Source organism: Ruditapes philippinarum, unplaced genomic scaffold (assembly GCF_026571515.1).
Source record: "Ruditapes philippinarum isolate M1 unplaced genomic scaffold, ASM2657151v2 ctg3186_1_1_1_1, whole genome shotgun sequence".
NCBI lineage: Eukaryota > Metazoa > Mollusca > Bivalvia > Venerida > Veneridae > Ruditapes > Ruditapes philippinarum.
This window is the reverse complement of record NW_026858102.1, coordinates 43751-66013: the sequence shown is the minus strand read 5'-3', so window position 1 is coordinate 66013 and position 22263 is coordinate 43751. Positions and strand designations below refer to the sequence as shown.

Genomic DNA, 22263 nt, shown 5'->3' with positions numbered 1-22263 from the left:
AGAGGTAATAGAAAACAGAACATATAACACATCACAAAGTCTTAAAGAGGTAAACGAAAACAGAACATATAACACATCACCGAGTCTTAAAGAGATAAATGAAAACAGAACACATTACACATCACCGAGTCTTAAAGAGATAAATGAAAACAGAACATATAACACATCACCGAGTCTTAAAGAGATAAATGAAAACAGAACATATAACACATCACCAAGTCTCAAAGAGGTAAATGAAAATAGAACATACAACACATCACCAAGTCTTAAAGAGATAAATGAAAACAGAACATATAACACATCACCGAGTCTTAAAGAGATAAACGAAAACAGAACACATAACACATCACTGAGTCTTAAAGAGATAAATGAAAACAGAACACATTACACATCACCAAGTCTTAAAGAGGTAATAGAAAACAGAACATACAACACATTACCAAGTCTTAAAGAGATAAACATATTTGAAAAAAATTTAATTCAACTGTAAACTGAAAACTTTTGTCAAAAAAGAACAGAGAAAGTTTGCTTAATTAAGGTGGTGAACATTTTGAGTACTGTATTAACTAATTAACTTTTAAACACTTAAACACCTGCTACCACCAGCCATGAAATAATGGATAATGAGTAGGGATGGCAACGAATACAAAAAAAACAATACTTGTGTACTCGGTCATTTTTCCGATCGAGTACTCGGTTACTCGGATGATTTCCGGTGATATTCAAAGTTTATCTCACAATTCTAACACCGTCCACATGCTACTTTCGTTTTCTATTTAAATTCATAGAATTCATTCCTATAAATAGGACTGCACAGGAGACAAATTTAATAAAATTAATTCAATAATATGATATTTTACACCATTTTAATAAATGCAATATCAAGTTTAAAACATGTATAACAGTTCATATATCTTTTCTTTTTGAAATAATATAGACTGATGGGCGGCAACAAAAGTTTAAAAGGGGTCTAAAATACTGGTAACCTTTTTCTTACATTCATAATAGCAATCAACCCTTTCTTGTTTTCAAAACAGTTACATCCGCTGCAAACTGTTACACGATTAAAGGTAATTAAATATCATTAGAGGCTGGATAACATAAGCGATACAGGTGCGCGTGTCAAACTGTTGATCGCCATATCATTTTCGCACCTCTGCAAGGATGTTTTGATTGTATTTATGAAGATACATGCACATCTCCGAATTTCTGAACTAACACACCAATCTTTCTAAATCGTGAAAAAATAGAAATTATATATTTTTTCCGAGTAATCGAATATCAATTTTGTTAACCGATATTCGGATGTTCGATCGAGTACTCCGTTAACCGGTTACTCGTTGCCATCCCTAATAATGAGAATATTTGTTGTGTATAAAGACATTGACTTACATCATGACAGGAAAGCCCTCTAGTTTACTACACATCTGTATCAGATTTAATGTATCTTGTACTCTCTCACGTTTTGTACTACATAATCCACAGGCTAGGAATGGCACAACCTTTGTTTCCTAAATGTAATGATGAAAAACAGTACTTTTACTTATTTACAGGCTTTGGGGTATATATCAAAATGTTAACAGTGAATTATATTTGATAATTTCACAATGAAATTATCAAAGTTTAATTTATCTGTTGCCAAAGTTATCTGAATGTGTATATTTAAATATATCTTAAATTTGAATGTGTGTATTTAAATATATCTTAAATGAATACATATTTCCAATTAAAATTAATGAATTAAAACCGTCAAATAACATAAGACAAATAGAAAATTAGTTTAACTTCCAAATTAGTTTATAAAGTATATTTTACTTATGAATATTAGCTGTTCTATTGATTGAGCAGTGAAGTATGTATGTAGGTTTACATTAACTTTCTCTTAACACTAATAACATAAAATATAAGATGCTGTATATGTTACCTGCATTGTGTTTATAAACAAATCTTCTAATGCTCCAATCTTGAGTTTGGCAATTAAATCTAGAAGATAGAGCACCAGTTCTACCCCCACATCACTGAAACAAAACATTCAAAACAGTTTCATATGAAAGCTGCATGCCCCTAAATGAGCAAAACTATTCCAAGAATATCAAATTTTGAGCAACAAATGTACTAAAATTGTAAGAAAAGTAGAAACTGTTCAAGGTTCAAGTAATAATTTATATGTTATTGACTGATTTTGCAGTATTTATCACTTTATTTCTACAGCATGACTAACATAGTTGATGGCTACTTTTGCATATTTCGACCTTTTTTGGTAATTTTTTGTGAATTGTAAGTGCTGTTTGCAATGTGTAAATTACTTCCACAATATTTTACTTTTAAATACATTTACAAAATTTTAATATAAATTAGCATAAATCTGGAAGAATGCTGCTTTAAAGATTATAATGTGAGCTAGTAATAAATATACGACAAAACAACCCACACATCTTTACAAAATCTGCCATCAATACAAATACTTCTTCATGAAACATACACAACTGTAGCCAATATCTACCTTGTTTGTCATGATAATTTAGGATCAGTTTTTAACAAAGTGTTGCAGATCAATAGTGTAAGATACATTGACTCAATGAAAACAATGTGCCAGACAAAAACCTAGATTTACCCTGTCTGGCTGATTTTGTACTCCTACATTTGATACCCATGATTTGAATGAAATTACCCATATTTACTTCTACTGTCTCTTTTAACTCTCATTTTTTTATGCAAATGAAATATACTAAATTCATTACATAACTCAACTTTAACTTATACTTTACAAGTTTAGTATTGAGTTTATAGAAAATATTTGTTTAGATATTTCAGTACTGAAAAGTAAAAATGTATACTATACCTCCAGTCATCTGAGGGTGGGGTTATATCGGGGGACAAAGCTTTAGTATTGTTGTCAAACTGGAAGAGCAGTAACTTGGACAACAAGTTAGCATCTGTCTGTTTAGATATCAGGGTCAGAAGTGTGTCATCATGACAAAATGCTGGTCATTATTAAGGTAATCATATTCATGTGTGGTGAAAAAACATTATTTTTTTAGTGTGTCTTTTTTAAAATTCATGTAGTTTTAGTATTTTTTTTTGATTTTGTTTTTTGTTTTTTTTTAAATTCATAAAGATCTAAGCTTGAATAAATGTATATATAGCATATCCCTAAACTCAATTTTAAAACTTGATATAAAACATAAACAACTTAAATAACTTGATGTATATATGAAACAGATTACTGAAAGGTCTCAATTTAAATTGCTTGTCTGAACATATAAAAGCTTACAACTCCCTACAAAGTTAAACAAGAGCCCGGTTGAGCCGGGTGATGCTCCCCAAATAGGTTTTGGACACAGGAAAGAACAACTCTTGTAGTTTCAGAATAATGCTCCTGGAAAAAGTTCAAAGTGCAATTATTCCAAAATAAGGCAAGGCAGAGTTACTGTTCTTTGCATCACACTTCTAATCAATGCGATCTATTAACCTACAAAGTTTCTTGATGATATCTCTTATGGTTTCCTAGTTATGACCCGGACAACTTCAAAATGTAAAAATGAACAAAGGGCAATTACTACAAAATTTGGCAAGGCAGAGTTCAAGTTCTTGTGCACTGCACATCTACCCATTGAGATCCATCTACTTACAAATTTTCATGTTGATATCTCTTGTAGATTTAGAGTTATTTCCCAAACAAGATTTTTTCAAAAGGGGAGATAATTAAAAAAATGGGCAAAACAGAGTTATGGTTTTATTGTACTGCACCTTTACTCAATGAGATCAATCTACCAACAAAGTTTCATGTTGATATATCTTATAATTTTAGAGTAATTTCCCAGACAAAGTTCAAAAAGTAAAAATAAACAAAGGGCAATAACTCCATAATTCGGCAGAGTTATCATTCTTGTGCACTGCACATCTATCCATTGAGATATATCTACCTACAAAGTTTCATGTTGATATCTCTTATAATTTTACAGCTATGTCCTGGACAAGAATTTTCTAAAAGGGGAGATAATTAAAAGATGAGGCTTAACAGAGCTATGTTTCTTTTGCATTGCACTTCTACTCAATGAGATCTATCCACCTACAATGTTTCATCTTGCTATCTCTTACAGTTTTAGAGTTATGTTCCGGACAAAGTTCAAAGTGTTAAATTAACAAAGGGCAATAACTCCAAAATTAGGGAAAAAAAAGAGTTATTGTTCTTATGCACTGCACATCTACCCATTGAGATCTATTCACTTACAAAGTTTCATGTTGATATCTCTTATAGTTTTAGAGTTATGTTCCGAACAAGATTTTTCTATAAGGGGAGATAATTCAAAAACCGGGCAAAATAGAGTTATGGTTCCTTGACACTGCACTCCCCCTCAATGCCCTCTACCGCTGTATGAAGTTTAAACAAATTATCTCCAAGGGTTTTCAAGTTATGCTCCGGACAAGACAACGGACGGACAGATGGATGGACAAGGCGCCGACCATATCCTCCCCCGAAATTTTTCGTGGAGCATAAAAATACAATACCTATCTACTCTGAAATTCTGTTAAAAGAGTCAAGATAAAATTCATAAAAAATGGCAAGACTGGAGTAATTTGACACACACTTTCTGCTTTTCTCTCCATCACTTAAAACCTTTACCATTCCTTTTGATTTTAGGATGTTTTCTTAAAAATTTATATCTATAATGAAAATAGGACAAGCATTGTGAAGAGTTGGTCTACTTTTAAGCATAACAAGCCAGTTTTAAGTTCAAAACCTACATAAGACCACACCACATTCAAGACCAATTATTCATTACTGCAAAGGATACTTAAAAGCAGTTTCACACATCTCACTAATGCGGAACATCTTCTCTCTATAGTCAGATTATCTCCCTCTAATGTTGTCTGCAGTGTGTGATGGGCAGTTGGCAAAATGGCCGCCACGTGTTTCTCATAGTGCATCTTACTGTGAGAAAATACCTGTTCTTCATACACCTCTATTAAAAGGTCAAAAGCACCCAGCGGGGCCAGCCCCTGGGTATCTGTAGACTGCCCCGCCCAGTGTATTGTGGCAAGAAGGGGGTCAGGTATCCTGCTTAAAGGTGTTTGTACAAGACTAGCAAACTGTGACAGGTCCTGTATGTGGAATGTTGCGAACATTGCTTTACACACTACTCTACGTACACCTTCTACCCGACACAGAATCTGTAGAAACTCAAAAACCTGAAATATAAAGATGTATTTTAATTATCCATAAAACAGATGATTTTTCAGAATATATGAATGGTATAAATTATTTATGATAAGAAAATCTTTTACTAGTATGCAATTCAATGATAAAACTGCTTTGCTTTATATTTTTTTTTTTTTTGCAAAATACCTTGTATTAAATACAACAATTTTTCAATTTTATTTTTACATATGGAGATAAGAAAAAACCCACAATATTTAAAGCAAACTTTGTCCAAGAAAATGAAATACTATTTTATATGAACAGTCAGAGTTCAAAAAGTAAAGGTATTGGAAATTTAACCTAGCTTTACTATCTATAAAAGATATATTTCAATGTGTCAAAAAAAGCAAGTGTCACATACGTATGAATACTTATAAATTTATTATACACCCTAAACATTTTTATGAAGTATGATTTTCATGAATGCATTATCTATTGACAGTTAACACCACTGATCTGCGGTTTAAACAATCTGTAATTAAAGTTAACAAAGCAAAATAGTAATGTTAATTCTACAGTTTGTTTAGTTCTATTTTAAATTTCTTTACAAAAAAAAACAAGAAAAAACCTTACTTTTAAAACAGATTCATGAGAACTTGTACATAACAAGTTTAATGTCTGCTCCACACAGGTTCCTAGGTACTCATAACTGTAACAGAAATACAAAGCAGCATTATACGGTGCATTCGGAACCCCTGGTTTTCTTCAAGTCTGAGCTTGGAAAAAGTAATTTATAAAAGTTCACAAGTTTAATTAATAAAACCTTATTATAAAATTATAAGAATTTTACCATTTATTTAATTTTTAAATCATATTTTAATTTCAATACAAAACTTTTGTAGTGAAGACATATCATGTGGTTTATGACATTTTTGTCTCAATTCAGAGGGGAAAAAATAGCATATTTTACTTCTTAATTGATATTTGTGGGATGTACTGCAAACTAAGAGGGAAAAAACTGTATTCTCTAAAATTTCAGGGAAAAAAACTATGATAATTTATGATTTTTTGTTTGCTAAACCTTAAAGGGCATCACTAAAAGAATAGATTTTTATGACATATACCAAATGAGGTGGCCACAATTGGTGAGATTTCTTTTTTAAACATCTATATACTATTTTAAACAGAATGCCATAAATAAAGCCATATAAAAACATTACTAACTACATGTAGTTGCAGAAATTCCAATTGTGTATCATTCATAAATATGACATGAAAATAGAAATTCAAGACTTACTTTGCTAAACTCTTTTGATGTTGTGGGCTCTTTAGAATATCTCTAAAGAGATCAACAGCATATCTCCTTGTGTCTCCTGTACCATCAATTAACACATTAAATATCATTTGAAATGTCTGCGGTACGTTTGTTTCATTGTAAAACTGGAATAAAATTGTAACAATACGAGGTATGTTCAAAAAGTTCGTGGATTTTTGCTGTCATTTTTTACTTGGTTCATAAAAACACCCTTAGTGGATATGAATCGAAAGATTGTCTTTATTTTCAAAAGTAAGATTTACTTTTATTGTTAACTTTTATTTCCTTTACGAGTTTTGTGCACTTTAATAACCATGGCAACGCAACATCGGCGCACGCCGAAATTTTCATATAGTGTTTAAATATAAACAAATGTTGAAACAAATTAAATGATTGTTTTATGAAGTTAAACACACGTAATCATCTATTAATATTTAAATGACATAAATCTGACTTTTGGCGTCGTTTGGACGTTGAATAGCTGAACAAACAAGTTTTGAGCAGCAGTAGACAGACGGGTAAGTTGGGAAGTATAAACCCCGTTTAAAAACTAGAAATTCGCTCTTTCGGAATTTTTTACCAATAAATGTGGTATACTCCTTTATATTTTTATAAGGTGATTCAATTAACGAAAAACAATGAGTTGTCGAGCAAGTCTCTTGGTTTCAGGTCGCGCAAGCGATTCAAATACGGCAAATACATGCTCACAGACAGAAAGGGCGATGAATAATTTTAGCGGCAAATTGTTGGGACGTTTGTAACGTCAATTGCAAAAGATCTACAGAAGTTCAGGCATTTTGACAGTTTTGCGAGATGTCCGACATGTTTAATTTCTGCATCGGGTCTATGCATTCAATTCTGACAAAACAATTTAATTTAATTAAAATAATATTTTATTTCATTCATCAGGATATATGCGTATTTACAACAAATACTTGTAGTTATTATTTGTATTTCCTGTATTTACCCTGGTCCGTTTGATAATTAATGCTAGCCGGTGTTCAGTAGATTTACCGCATAGAATAATTGTCAGTTGATATCATCGATAATCATATTGTTTAAAGATCGGACGAGGGCGGTTTCAAATTGATACTATGAATCAACAATTGAATTAACTTAATAACACTGTTCGTTTAGTGTCTAAATTACTTAAAAGTCCCGATAAAGAGCGGAAAGTATGCGGCACTCGGACCTTTATACGGAGAATGGAGCGAAAAGATGACCACTTTATATCTCGGGTCATCATCGCAAACAGAAAAATGGTTTTGGTATATGATCCGTAGATATTGAACACTAAAAAGAGTAATTTCAGAAACAATGACGCTGGTAAAATGTTTCATTTATATTGCGACGTCACAAACGTCATTTTGTTTCATCATCAGCGTGCGCCGGATTGTGCACCCCTTGTGATTTGTAACTGTCACATAATTTTTATTTGTTAACATATTGTATTGATTTTTTCACTGTTTATTAAGGACATATTTTCATATATGTTTCTTGTAAAATCATATACGCAAATTAAAAGATGTGAACAGTAGAGCCGCATTCCACAAACTTTTTGAACAGCCCTCGTAGTTACATTAATATTATTACACACAAAAATGAAAGAAAACAATGCAGAAAATTCTTTTAAAACAGAAGTGAAAATGAGCTGCCATTGATACAAGTAAAATGCCAGACCGATCATTTAATCTCAATCTCATTAAAATCATATCCTACTTGACCCTCCACTACCTTTCCTATGAAGCCTTTAAAATATCTTTTTGTTTATGTTTCAGCGTAAGGGTCATATGCTGGATTTAGTTAGATTTTCAAAGCAAATTATAACGGAATGAAAACTAACATATTATTATCAAAAGTAGCAAAATTTTTATAAAATCAAAATTTCAACTTCTAAAACCTTTAATGGCTATGGTAACAAAACAAACTAATGGCATATAATTTCATATACATTACCTTTGATGCCATTTTCTCTAATGGACAAACATTCAGCAACAGTGTAAGGGAAAACAGTAATGTATTCTGAGCTTGGTCTCCTAGCAACTTGATTAGAGTCCTTGCAAGTTCCTTGGTGTTTTCCTGTCATAAAAATATACATTATACAATATTTTTGCAATTGTTAAATATGCAAAAAAATTTATGTGAATTTATTTTTAATTGTGAAATATGGCAGATATGTTTACATGAGTTTATTTCAGTTGTGAAATATTGCAAAGTTATTAAAGTGAATTTGTAAATGTTAAAAAGAATAACATATCCCAGAATAAACAAACCTCTATATTGTTTAAATGCAATAACTTAACTATCTCCATCTTGCCATATTAAGGTATGCCTTACTTAAGAGTTAGTCAGGAGGCAATGTTTCACATGTACAGATAAATATACAGTAACGGCAACATTATTATATCATAACAGTTTCATATGAGTGTTTTCAATTCAAGACATGTTAATTCTAGTCCTACTCAGATAACCACTATTTTTACTTGTTATTTCTAGGTATGGACTATAAAATAATATGGTACAAATAAGCTCTAATCTTTCTTCACAATTGAACTGAAACAAACAGTTTCTAAGTAAATGCTTATTTAATTAATGTAATTACATGTATAGCATTTGACAGTTGAGTTAATATACAGACAGCTGTAGTTTCAAATTTCTAAACATATTTACACTTAAAATCCAAAAAGCTTATAATAAATGACCTTGCATTCTTAACTAACTATAAAATCTTAAAAGAAAGCAAAAATTACGTAACAATTTTCTCTAATTACTTACATTATTTCTAATGTATGACTGCACAGAGAAATTGTCTCTTGTAAGATTCACCATAATTCCCATTGCTGGTTGAGTCAGACCTGTTGCTGGGGATACACTGAAATATCATATTATATTGTTTCATTTTAAACAAAAACTTCAGTGTTTATCAGTGAGGATAAGATCTGTTCATTGTAGTAATAGAATACATGTAGTTTTTGTCTTCAGGCTTAAAAAAAATCTAAATATGTAAGAGAAAAGCAGAAAGACAAAGTTGAGATGGTTAAGTGCACCAATTTACTGTAGAAGGTATCTAATCTTCATGAACTTGGTGTCATGTATGTCCAATTTAATTTAATGCACACTAAACAAACCAAAAAGTTTTACATATGCTTTACTTTTGTTTTAAATATCAAAATATATTTTTCTTACAGAAATTGTACTTGTGATGTCTTTTAAATTTTTGAAAAGTAAATTTTCAATTTCAAAATCAAACTGAAGATCCCACATTGCTGGATCTAGTCTGCTTAGTCTGAATCTTTATTTGTGATTTGGACTGGTCATTCTTATAATAAATAGTTCATGATTTAAGTAGTATGTAAAATGCTGACTTACATATTCCTTAACAGAAATCTGACTAGATCTTCCATATAAAATTCCTGGAAACTGATTCTGTGACCATATGTTACTTTCTGAAGTAACTGCATTGCCTGAAATATAAACAATTAGATATTACAAAATTTTAAACAATAATACAATGTAATTGGGTACATTCAAAGTTTAGGAATGATATCATAGCTATTTCGTTTTCATTCTCTAAATATCTCAGTCTGCCCATTTACCTCTATAGGGAGAACATCAGATTTGTATTCCAGGGATTGCTGGTTCAACTTATGAGGTGAGGCAAAATTTTCAAAAGACAATAGATCTCAGATGTTAAGTCTAATGAATATTTGAGCCGTGTCACGACAAAACGAACATAGTGTGTTTGCGACCAGCATGGATCCAGACCAGCCTGCGCATCTGCGCAGTCTGATCAGGATCATGCTGTTCGCTTACTAACTCTATTAACAAGTAGAGAAAACTGATAGCGAACAGCATGGATCAGACTGCACGGATGCGCAGGCTGGTCTGGATCCATGCTGGTCGCGCAAACGCACTATGTTGGTTTTGTCGTGACCAGCTCAGATATTTATCATTACTGGTTAGTTATCCAGGGAAGCCTGTAGGGTGAAACAACTGCCAAGATATGTGACTTAAAATGTGTTGAAATTATTCATATTTAAACAAATACATAAATTTCAACATCATAAGAGTTTAAGACATTTCTAAATCAAAACATTTGCTGCCTTTCTACAATTGTTCAAAACTCACTCCTGATTGTGACCATGTAATTATAACACGGCAGCTTCTAGAAAAAGATCAGATCAAATCTGATGAATTTTAACACTAAATTTTAAATTAAAATTCAATTATATATTTTGCACAATAAGTAAAATACACAATTATTCAAAATATTGTATTGAAATAAGATATATACCTCAGCAGTAAGGGTGTCACTAGTGGATACACCATGGTTGACAACAACACCAACCAAGGCCGGGGTCAGTTGAAATTTTTCATGCAAACATTCTCGAATATGATTGTCTGTAACTGCAAAATGCAAGTTTATTGCAAAAAATTATCAAATATTTTTTAATTAAAGGACACCAAACTTTATTCTAATTGTCTGAAATCTGTAAAGTAACTTTGTGTAGATTTCATATCACAAACAATTATCATCTTGATAAGAATAATACCCAAAGAACCTAAATATGAAAGAATGATGTATGACAGTATGAAGAATGAATGTTATGTTTAATTTAGCATTTATGTGTGTAAATAAACTTCTTTGACAAATTACTAAAACAGTATACAATGTGATTGAGAAGTTTGAAATTTTCACAGTACATTATTCAGAGCTTTTTGCCCTTCTACAGCACTGAGCAGGGGTTGTTATAGAAGATATTTGCTTAGTTCAGTGTAAGATCGGAATATATTTCACAGAGTGAGCACCAAAAGGTATATTTCACGAGTGGCGCAGTCACAAGTGAAACATGAACTTTTGGTGTTCACAAGATGAAATATATTTCCATCTTACACTAAACTAAACAAATTTTCTTTTTATTATATGCAAAGAAACCTTTTAAAGAGACATTAAACCTATTACTGAATGAAAAGCGCGCCAAATGATAATAAACGTGACGTCATTTACGATGTCACGTCATTAAGTTGGTTCCCAGTACTGTGCACGCTGGTATTTCACTGAAAACAACGTAAGGGGCTTAAATTCAAAACAGTGAAATTATCAAATTGATAATTTCACTGTTTAAAACAGTGAAATTACCAGTTTTATATCACTGATATATTTCTATAAACCACCGAAAAGCATGTAATAAAAAGGTGTCTCTCCTCCCCTAAATAATCTTCCAAATTAAATATTCTGTTTAACACTTCAAATCAAATTTACATCAGGTTTTTTCTTCCCCTTTCACAAAGATACTGTGTTATTGTTCCTCATACTGAAGAAAAATGCCCTTCCTCTTGAAAAAAGTCCTGATATTTCACACAAGTTTTTCATTCCAAAAGTTTTAACACTTAATCTTGTAAATAATAAAATCATTTAATTATAACATAAGAAAAAGTTAAAGGTAAAACTAAGAACTTAAATATCTTTGAACTTTCAGAAAGGGTTATACAGTATAACTCTTACAAATCATAGTTACAGAATATAAACACATGTGTGTGATAAAATATTATAATAAGCAAGTACCAAGGTTGTTAAAGAGGAGAATACACTTGAGTAGAAGTGAAGGTTTTGTAGCTTGATCTGACACCAGGTTTACAAGACAGGCTATACATTCTGCTGCTAGAACCTTTGAAGGGTTAAAGAACTTCAAGGAACATCCACGACTTGTTTTGCTAATAAGCACCTGAAAAAAAAACACAACATAATATAAGATTCTGCAATAAACATACATGTAAATGTATATATTTTGTTATGTTTTGTATGATATATTTTCTCTTTATTGAAATTTAAATCATATTGAAATTTTCTGGATATATTAGATACTGATAATGTTAAATGATGTGGATAACATTGTAAGCAAAGCTCAAATAATGTTGATTTAATTGCATCAAAATAATAATGATTTGTTAAAAAATAAAGTGAAAGTTAAAACCAAGATTTTTTTTAAAGCTGGCTTTACATAAAATGCCCTTTCATCCTGATACATGTCATGTATATAATATGATTATAAAGGTTTCCATTCAAATATGGGCAGAATAAGAAAGAAATTCAACAAAGTTTTTTTTCTTCTTTAAAATGGATTTATCAACTTTGACAAGAAAGACAAAACAATACTTCAATTCTATAAAAATTGTAGTTAACAATATTTAATTTTCATAAAATAAAATTAAACACAAAAATTTTAAAAATATCAAGAGATTCTGTATATAAAGATTCAAATCTAATTACATAAAATGGTGGTGTGGACTAGTCACTCGGAATGGTTAACAGATCAGACTAGTCATTTGAGGATTGCTGGCCATGCGGACTCAAACCCTATTAGGGGTTGGCCGTTATTTCCGTGAGCATGAAAGTTAGAAACTTTACACTCACTGCTTAGTATTGTTTTGTTTCAGGAACAGATTCAAGAGTGTTTCAATAAGTTTATAGCTTCTAACACAATCAAACTAAAATAAATTAGCATAAACTAAACTAATTACATAAAACAATCAACAACATTATCTGTATATACTCACATCAATTTGTCTCTGCAAGAAAACCAAGTTACGTTCTATCTTGTGGGAACAATATTGTGTCTCTGCAGCTATTATACTTTTTAATAATGTATCAGATGTCTCCATCTTGATCTAGTTATGTCTAGTGTGCACCATATCTTGAAATAAAAATTGATGGTAATTTCAGATAAAAAAGCATGAATTCAACAAAGGAGGGGACAAGTACTTAGTTGACATAATTATACCTGCCATATACTTCCTACGAAGTACGGACATTTCAGACCACGGACGTTTCGGACCAGACACTTCGGACCCGATTTATTGGTCATTTCGGACCAGATTTTGGGACATATCGGACCATGATGGGGACACTTCTGACCAGAACTTTTTTTCAACAGACCATTTATTCCCTTTTTATATAATTATGATTATTTGTTATTATAAAGTAAATTTTTACCAAATTAAATTGTGTTCTGGCAGGTATTAAAGAACAACGACATCCTTGTCAGACTCAATGCAGTTTTTCACATGTTTTAATTGCTGAATAGAACACGTAAGTATGTATTGTAATTTGTACCTAATTTGACAACAACTATTTAAATTGATTGGTTTGATTGGAATGCGGTTAAGTACAGTTTTAATCAATAATAAACAATAAACAAATGGATTGTCAAAAATTTGATGTCCAGACTGCAATATAAAACGATGTAGAAATTGATTTCATCCTCATAACTTATACAGCTTACAAACTGAAAAAGTTATATTTCGTCATGTCTTTTTGTATATATACTTTATAATAAATTGTTTGCAAATGTGTGTCAACAAAACATTGCTTGTTTTTTTTCCTTAATTTTCTTCATTTATATTGCAAAATATATAAAATCTTAATCGGGATAGGTGTAAAATCGTTCCATAGTGTCTCATTTATACTAAAGTTACTCTTTAGTTTATAGAATAATTGATGCATAATATATCAAAAAATAATATTTGATCTGGTCCGAAATGTCCAAAACGATGGTCTGAAGTGTCTAACTCATGATCCGAAATGTCCAATACATGGTCCAAAATGTCCAAAAATCCCGAAATATGGTCCGAAGTGTCCCAAAATCTGGTCTGAAATGTCCATGGTCTGAAATGTCCTATTACCCTTCCTACAACTAACAAGTGCATTGATTTACTTAAGAGAACCATCCAAGAACTAGTGTTTAGAAGTCCTTCAAATTTTACAGATGTGAATGAACATGTACTTGTTAAATATTGAAAATAGAGTAAAACAATTAAGACTTAATCATATACATAAGATTTTTTACACTTGTCCACCTTACATAAAAATTATTTGCTTCATGTGTACTATCTGAAAGTGAAACACACAAACACATGCAAGTCAAGACACTAGATCAAATGAGTGTAGGACAAAAGCCCTCCCGTCAAAAAGTGACAAGGCGGACAAAAGACCTCCCGTGAAAATAACAAGGCGGACAAAAGCTCTCCCATGAAAATGACAGGTCGGACAAAAGCCCTATCGTAAAAATGACTTGGCGGACAAAAGCCCTCCTGTGAAAATAATAGGGCGGACAAAAGCCCTCCCGCAGCAAATACATATGTACTTTTGAATAGTTTATGATTTTTTCAATCGCACCTCAACAATATCAAAAAAATTGTGATTCCATGAATATTTTTGTTTTCCATTGGCCATAACCTGTGTTTGTATTGAGTTGAAGCCACATATCCTAGAGGCCATCTGAATAATAAGTGCTAAAATGCTTTAAAAGTTGCATTTTTTATTCAACGTAGATATGAAGGTTACTTCCTATGTGAATTAATATTAATTGTAGAGTAATCATAATGAAAAGAATTAAAATTATCTAACTTTAAAAGTTTTAAAATACATTTATAATATTGCCGTTAATTGATTCATTTACTTTATAAAAGTGATTTTTTTTTTAATTAAAACTACATTTCGTGGTAAAAAAGTTTGCAATGGAAGAAGAATTCAGAATTTTAAAAGGTTGGTTCTAACTCGTACACCATACTTAGGCCAATTGAAACAACAAGAAATATATGTAACAATTTTAATATGTTGAGTGCAATGAAAAAAACACAGGTATTCAACATACATACATAATTATTTTTGTTACGGGAGGGCTTTTGTGGCTTATTGTCTCCCTTTTAAAATCTAGTTTTGAATTTCACGGGTTATTATAAATAAGGCTTTTTTTGTCCACCAGTCATTTTTCATGAATGTTAGGGCTTTTGTCTGTGGCCATTTTGAAAAGAATATAATATTTTTGTGGTTACTTTGCTTCTCTAGGATACAGTTTTATATGGACTAATTTACGTTCTTCAGAGGAGTTTCCCAGTGGGGAAAAACTTTTATTTTGAATTTGTTTTTCTTTTGACGTTGAATACAGAGCTTTCTGTAACATAATTTTCTGTTTTGAATGAGGAGTTCTAGGGCTAGAAAAGCTATAGACTATAGAAAAATGGCTTCGGGTTTTAGTCCCGTCAGTGTTCCTTCAACTAGTCACAGTTCGACAAGTTTGACGGAAGATTCGAGTTCTAAGGTGTCTACGAAAATTTCGGGCACTAAAGGTCCGGTCGTTACAGTTCCGGATAAGATTAGTACGACAAATAAGTCACATGGAAAACATATTCCTGGGACAGAAGGCTCCGTCACGTCCGTGTCAGTTCCAGTTAAATCGAGTTTACCCGTCGGAGTCTCCGATAAATTAGACGAGCTTAAACATACTGTTTCACCGGCTAAGCTTCTCAGTGATACAGATAAAAGAATTATTTTTTGCATTTTTTGATGGGAGGGCTTTTGTCTGGGAGGGCTTTTGTCCGTTTCCCGATCAAATAATTTTTACATAAAATTTTCTCAATGTAATTCAAAATGCATTGGAACATTGTTTTTACAGTAGTATTAAAGATTGGGATAGTTTATAAGAAAATGTTCAGAATACAATGTACAATAAATCTGTTTAAATGCTTCCTTGCTACAAACTGCAGATGATTTTCTATATCATTGAGGTAGCAAGACACTTCACCCCCCAGACACTTCACCCCTCAAATTTTGAAGACACTTCACCCCTCAAGACACTTCACCCCCCAAATTACCCTAAGACACTTCACCCCTCATCCATTTTTTTATATAAAGTAAATAAGTCAACAACATAATGCCTTGATATGTTTATTTTTATTATTTTTTAGTAAAACATTTAACATGAACAACAATTTACAGCTGACAAACACTTATATATATTATATCATTGAAACATAACATTGAGAGAACACACTGTGACACATGTACACACATGTATATATATATTTATTTACAGTTTCAGTCAGAGGAGACCTTCACAGACATTTTCTATTCTGCAACAGTGTTAAACACTGGCAAAAGTTCACACACTTCAATAGAAAGATTATTCAATTAGTTATATCACTTACACATAAATTGAAATAAGTATTAATATATAAAAATAAAGAACAAAAATTTACTTACTTTCAACTTTGTGATATGAGCCTTTTTGTAGTGCAAAAACAACAATATAACCATTGTCTTTGGTCAATTACATGATAAAATAATATATAACATTTGTTAAGACAATAAACATACTCAATCACTACTGTACAGTATTGAATACATTTGACATTTTTGAACATAAATTATTGTTGAACACAAAATAAAAAAAATGGGGGGTGAAGTGTCTTAATAAAATTTCTTAAAATGAGGGGTGAACTGTCTAAGGGGTGAGGTGTCTGCAAAAAAGGGCCTAGGGTGAAGTGTCTGGGGGGGTGAAGTGTCTGTAAACCATCATTGATTGGATAAATTTAGAATTTTGCCTCATTCATTCTCTGATATCAAGTTAATTTAGATTTTCATTTATCTCACTGATATTCAGTTTAGTGCAGTAAGAGTCAAAACGAAAATTAAACATAAATTTTGAAATTGGCATAGATCTAGATTCTTAAATTTGGCCCATAATTTGTGAACCAAACTGTTGCTTATATACAAATTGTTTACACCATGTTTTAACATAACTTTTGAAGTATGCTTTAATGAAATTATTCCCAACCTTAATCTCAAGATAAATGCGAATAATATTATCGTAAAATGGTTCTTTTTAGGTTTTTAACTTTGTTTTGTTACCGCTCGTCGAATTCAAACTTGCCTTTTCTTCTTTGTTGGTCAGACGCTTACAAATACATATTTTATTGAAAGCGTCTTGATCACAAGCTGTCAGATCTATGGAAGGCCGTTGTTGTTAAAGTTTGTCTAACAGTTGAATATGGTGTCCCGTTACGACATTTTCTCCAGAGGCATAGAACCACGGATTTATATTATAATATAAATCCGTGATAGAACTGACAATATTTTATAACAATAAACTACACTTTAAAAACACAGGTATACATGCACATATTTAGCTCCATGTTAAAAATAAGTGTAGATCTAATAATATTTTATAATCATTGCACACGCGCTAAATTTCAAAATGGTCTATAACCACGTGCACAAGGCTACTTCATGTTGATGTAAAATTTATCCCATTTTATTTATTTATTTATTTATTTATTTATTTATTTATTTATTTTAATAATTTTAAATGTGTAATTAACCAAAGGGACCGGCACAGTGTTGGGATAGTGTAAAAAAGTAACTCTAGAAAAAAAAATATACTTTATACATAATAGTCTATATATTATTTGTATCATAGTTTGGAGACGTTTCTGTTGAAAATGTGTCAGGGTTAAATGGTATACATATACATGCACAGTGCGTTAACTGGAGTGCGGATATTAGGTACCCGCACTCCAGAGCATGCCCATTGATTGGTTCATTTTTGCTGGGGTTTACTTATTGTGACGGCAGAGAAAGGGAAAGCGACAGAAATATCATATTCAGATGTTCGTTCATTGGTTCATTTTTGCCGGGGTTTCATATTGTGACAACAGGGAACGTGTTTTTATGTTTGACTATGATACAAAAGAGAAAGAACACCAAAACACTCGGTTATCTGTATAAAGTCGAGATAACTTTCTAATTTACATTCATGTTTATATAAACAATACGTTTCGAGACGAGGAGAGTTATTTATTGATGAGCACCATTGTTGATAATACACATCTAATATCAATTGTTTAATCATATTTACGCTAATTTAAATGTTAAATTGGTTTTGCCATAAGTACATTTAACCGTAATTATAAAGTATTTATTTAATCTGACTAGCCCAGTTATTACCATTATATGTATGTCCTAATTCAGCATCCCTCGTCAACATATTATAAGTTTTAAATAGTAGTGATTGATTATCCAAAGTAATTAGTTTAACCCAGTATTTTATCAATATAATTTTTCGATACACATTCATTGGTGTCCTCCCTAATTCGCCGTACAGAGCATCTTCGTTTGTTGAGCGTTTTACGCATAGAACTTTCCTACAAAATTTCGTATGTACAATCTCAATATCTGGTCCAGCGTGGTAACCCCATAAGTTATTAAGAGAAGACATTACAAGAGAATCAAAAAGATATATTTTTTTGGGATACAGGTAGTTCTAATAGGTTGTAAACAATAAATAAATTGTGAAGTGAAAACTGAGCATGTTGAGCGATTCTCTGTTGCGTGCGATTCCATTTCCCGTTTTTAAACAAATGAACACCAAGGTATTTAAATGACTGAACGATGTCAATACGCGAGTTACATATATAAAAAGATTTTGACCGATCATCATATTCGTAGCTGCTAATTGATTCTACGTTTGGGTCGTCAGACCAAACAAATAATGGTAGCGAAATTTCAGACCCTGATGTTGTTAATTGCAAATGCCGAAAGTAGTCCGCTTTTTTGAAGCGGTTACTTCCCTTTATATGTACACTAGCGTCGAAATATTCAGGGGAGATCACTGCGTAAAGATTGTCAAATGACAGGCGCATTAATTTTCAAGCAAACTAGTTCCAGAATGGTCGCAGATTTTTAAAATTGTTTTATTCTTTCTTATAGTAAGCTCCATGATTATTTACATCTGTGTTAAACAACAGGTCTAGCGTCGAAATAATAAGAGTTACAAACCCTAATTTAGAATAATATGGTTCTTAGACCGTGTACATATAACTTCACAGTGGCCGAGGGGTTTGCACGCTCGCTTAGGAATCGAGAGGTCTGAAGTTCGAGTCCCAGTTAAGGCAACTCATTTTTTTAATTGTTTAAGTCAAATAAACATTGAACTGAATATCAGTGTTGCAATTAGACTTATAGCCAATTTACTACAGTTAAAACACTGGGAAGCATTGGTGGCACTATACGAAAACAAATTGGTTATATAATCTCACAACCTTCACCTTTCTGACATTCTGAGACCCAAACAAATTCAGCGCCTTCAGTGCTTTGATTTACATCTAGATCTATATGCAAAATAAAGATCTTGTTTGCAACTTGGCGTTAGGGAGTGAGTTAGCTGTATGGAATGTCTTTGATATTTCACCTTGTAACTATAAATCAGTATATTATTTAAGTTAGTAATATTCACTCAAATTCATTTCAAATTATGTAGAATAGATTTGAACTATTGCCAACACCCATCGTCACAAACCAAATTCAACTTTTGCTTATTTGACCGCAAAACAGAATACAAGTATTTACAAAATATATCACTACAGAAAATTGTTTCTACTGTATTATTTTATTGAGTAAAAAAATTGCACACTTCTGAAAACAATGACGTATATATGTATAACCATATAAGACAAATCATGTTTAAATTCTTTTATTAGTCTGTTTATACCAACATACTTTATGTGCGTGAGGCATTTAACTCCGTAATGAAATAACTTAAATATTTCGAATGGAAATTGAAAGACTAGAGTTGAGAACAAAAATGTTAAAGACAGTATTTATTGTCTACAACATTGACATAATACGCATTAAAAATATTTTAAGAAAGCTAAATGATCGTGCGATATTACATTTTAGCTGTGAATACGATAAAATTTCGTTACACTAAACATTTAAGCTGTTGTGTTTGTATTAAAGTCATACCGATCATTTTAAAGCATATTTTCCTTGATAATATCTCGCGTTAAGTTATGGTGAAACAAAAGAAAAATAACAAAGAAAAAACTGAACTTGTTACAAAGACAGATACCTGGCTATGTTTTGTTTTTGTAAAAGCAAATAACTTTGAACTATTTAAAACAGTGTACACGATAGACTTCGTACTATTTCTCTAACATTCAATATATGTACTTGATGTCATTTTCATAACTATAGATAAAGACAAGTAGTTCAATTAGCTTAAATATCCCCTAAATCCTTAGTTATAGCACATATATAAGGCTCTCGCGATCCTTCGGCCAAAAACCGGCACTCGGCGTACACTCATAATAAGCCGAGGTACGCTCTGCTTATAGGGGAAAACTATGAGATATAAATAAAATCCTTAGAAAACGCTTTTAGAGCTGTTAAAGCCAGGATGTCCAAACATTTTAATGTGCCGAGGTCGACAATTATGGAGGCTAACGATTGGTGACCGCAAGTTAGGAAAGCATGGCTTGAACACTAGTCATGGCAGACCACCAGCATTACCTGCTGTTGTAGAAGAAAAACTCGTTAAACTTGGGGTTGGCCTTAGCTGTAAACATATATTGAAGGACACATGTACCGTGCGACCGACTAAAGATCAATTCCGATTATAATGATTTCAAAGCTTAATGGTTTCAAGCGCCAATTCCCAGACCTTGTTTTAAGAAAGCCCTATAAATTGTCATCTGGAAGGGCATGCATGTTAAATCCAGAAGTGCTGGGAAAGTACTCTGACACACTAGTCAGTTGTTACTGCAAATAATCTGCAGTACAAGTCGCAATACATCTGGAAGTGTGATGAATCCGGATTTAATATGGAACATACATGTAATCCAGTCAAGGTCTACGCTGGAAGAGTAGAGAAATATGTCGTGAGCAGGACCAGCAACAAGTCATCGAATATTACGTTGATGGCTTGCGTTAACGGTGCAGGTGATCACATGCCTCCCATGTTTATCACCAAAGGCAAAACCAAACGGTCTTTGTTGGGATTCAATACACTTGGAACCCTTGACAAATCTGTCTGGACATTTCAACAGAAAGGATGGATAACAGATGACATTGCTGAAGAGTGGTTTGACACAGTCTTTCTTAAACACTGTGGTCCTGACCGCCCGCAGTATAATAATGGATGGCCATTGATCGCATGAGAGTTTGGCTATAATAGAGCGTGCTATTGGAGAGGATATTGCCCTCATGAGTTTACCACCACATTGTACCCATTTTCTACAACCCTTAGATCGCACAGTCTTTGGACCGTTGAAAAAGGCGTACACTGATGCATGTTCTTCTATTTTTGCAGCAAAATGTTCTTCATGTAGTTGACCTGCTCTTTTCTCACTTGCTTGGGAGAAAGCTGTGTCATCAACGAATGTCCAAAATGGTTTAAGAGCCTATGGTATGATACCTCTCAATAGACGCGCAGTGCCAACATGGGCTTTCTGTCCAAGTAAGCTAACTGATCTTCCCAGCACTCGACCTATTTCAGTTCTCTGGAGACATTCTTAGTCCCCTGCGTCTGTATTTTATCGAAAAATATGTCCGAACAAGTTGTTAGTTCCCTCAAACCTGTCATAGTTTTGGAATATAAATCCTACGTACCAGTTGTCATCCCACTAGAGCCTGTTTTAACTCTAGGCAATATCTCTAATGAGGAAGTGATTATGCCGGCTCCAATGAAAGAATCCCTTGAAGAAGTCACACTGTCTATTACTCACGGTGTCTCATTCGTTTTCTTCTGATAGTATCTTATTGGAACAAGTTGATAACTCACTTGCTCCAAATTTAGACAAAAATGAACTTGGTCAGTTAATGAGTCTGCTTGCTACCGGCGATGACGTTGTCATGGATATTATTCCTAAAGAAGGGGGAATTTCTGTAGACGACCTTTTTCTTCCACCACAAGTTGAAAACGTTCAGAGTCTGTAGAAAAGCGTCGCTCTAAGCCAACAAGTCACAAATTACTTACAAGCTTAGAGGGCATTGTTGGAGAAAAAAAGCCAAAAAGAATATAAAAAGTCAAAAAAGGGACCGTGCTCTGAAAAAAAATATTATGAACGGAATAATGTGAAGAAATTGACTTCCAAAGAGGTTGTAATGTTATTGTAAACCACACTCTTGTAGTGTATGAAATTCTCAGACTGTGAGTGTTTTTGTACAAATTCATTCGATATTTGTGTA

The 22263-nt window shown here is 32.3% G+C and overlaps 1 protein-coding gene across 5 annotated transcripts in view; it reads right to left on the bottom strand.

The window, feature by feature from the left end:
• Positions 1-17322, bottom strand: part of LOC132752101 (protein CIP2A homolog) — a 29903-nt gene extending 12581 nt beyond the window's left edge. The window contains exons 1-13 of one of the 5 annotated variants that reach the window (XM_060742380.1): positions 17171-17322; positions 13017-13153; positions 12025-12184; positions 10753-10865; positions 9828-9922; positions 9234-9330; positions 8415-8537; positions 6441-6583; positions 5777-5852; positions 4800-5193; positions 2843-2984; positions 1925-2018; positions 1393-1511 (exon numbers count right to left, since the gene is read on the bottom strand). In XM_060742380.1, the coding sequence (XP_060598363.1) occupies positions 1393-1511; positions 1925-2018; positions 2843-2984; positions 4800-5193; positions 5777-5852; positions 6441-6583; positions 8415-8537; positions 9234-9330; positions 9828-9922; positions 10753-10865; positions 12025-12184; positions 13017-13121 (1661 nt within the window). In that variant the 5' untranslated portion in view covers positions 13122-13153; positions 17171-17322. Of the gene's footprint in view, positions 1-1392; positions 1512-1924; positions 2019-2842; positions 2985-4799; positions 5194-5776; positions 5853-6440; positions 6584-8414; positions 8538-9233; positions 9331-9827; positions 9923-10752; positions 10866-12024; positions 12185-13016; positions 13154-17074 lie in introns of all 5 variants that reach the window. The other 4 variants (XM_060742378.1, XM_060742381.1, XM_060742376.1 and 1 more) reach the window with 4 other exon arrangements.
• Between the last annotated feature and the right edge of the window lie 4941 nt (positions 17323-22263).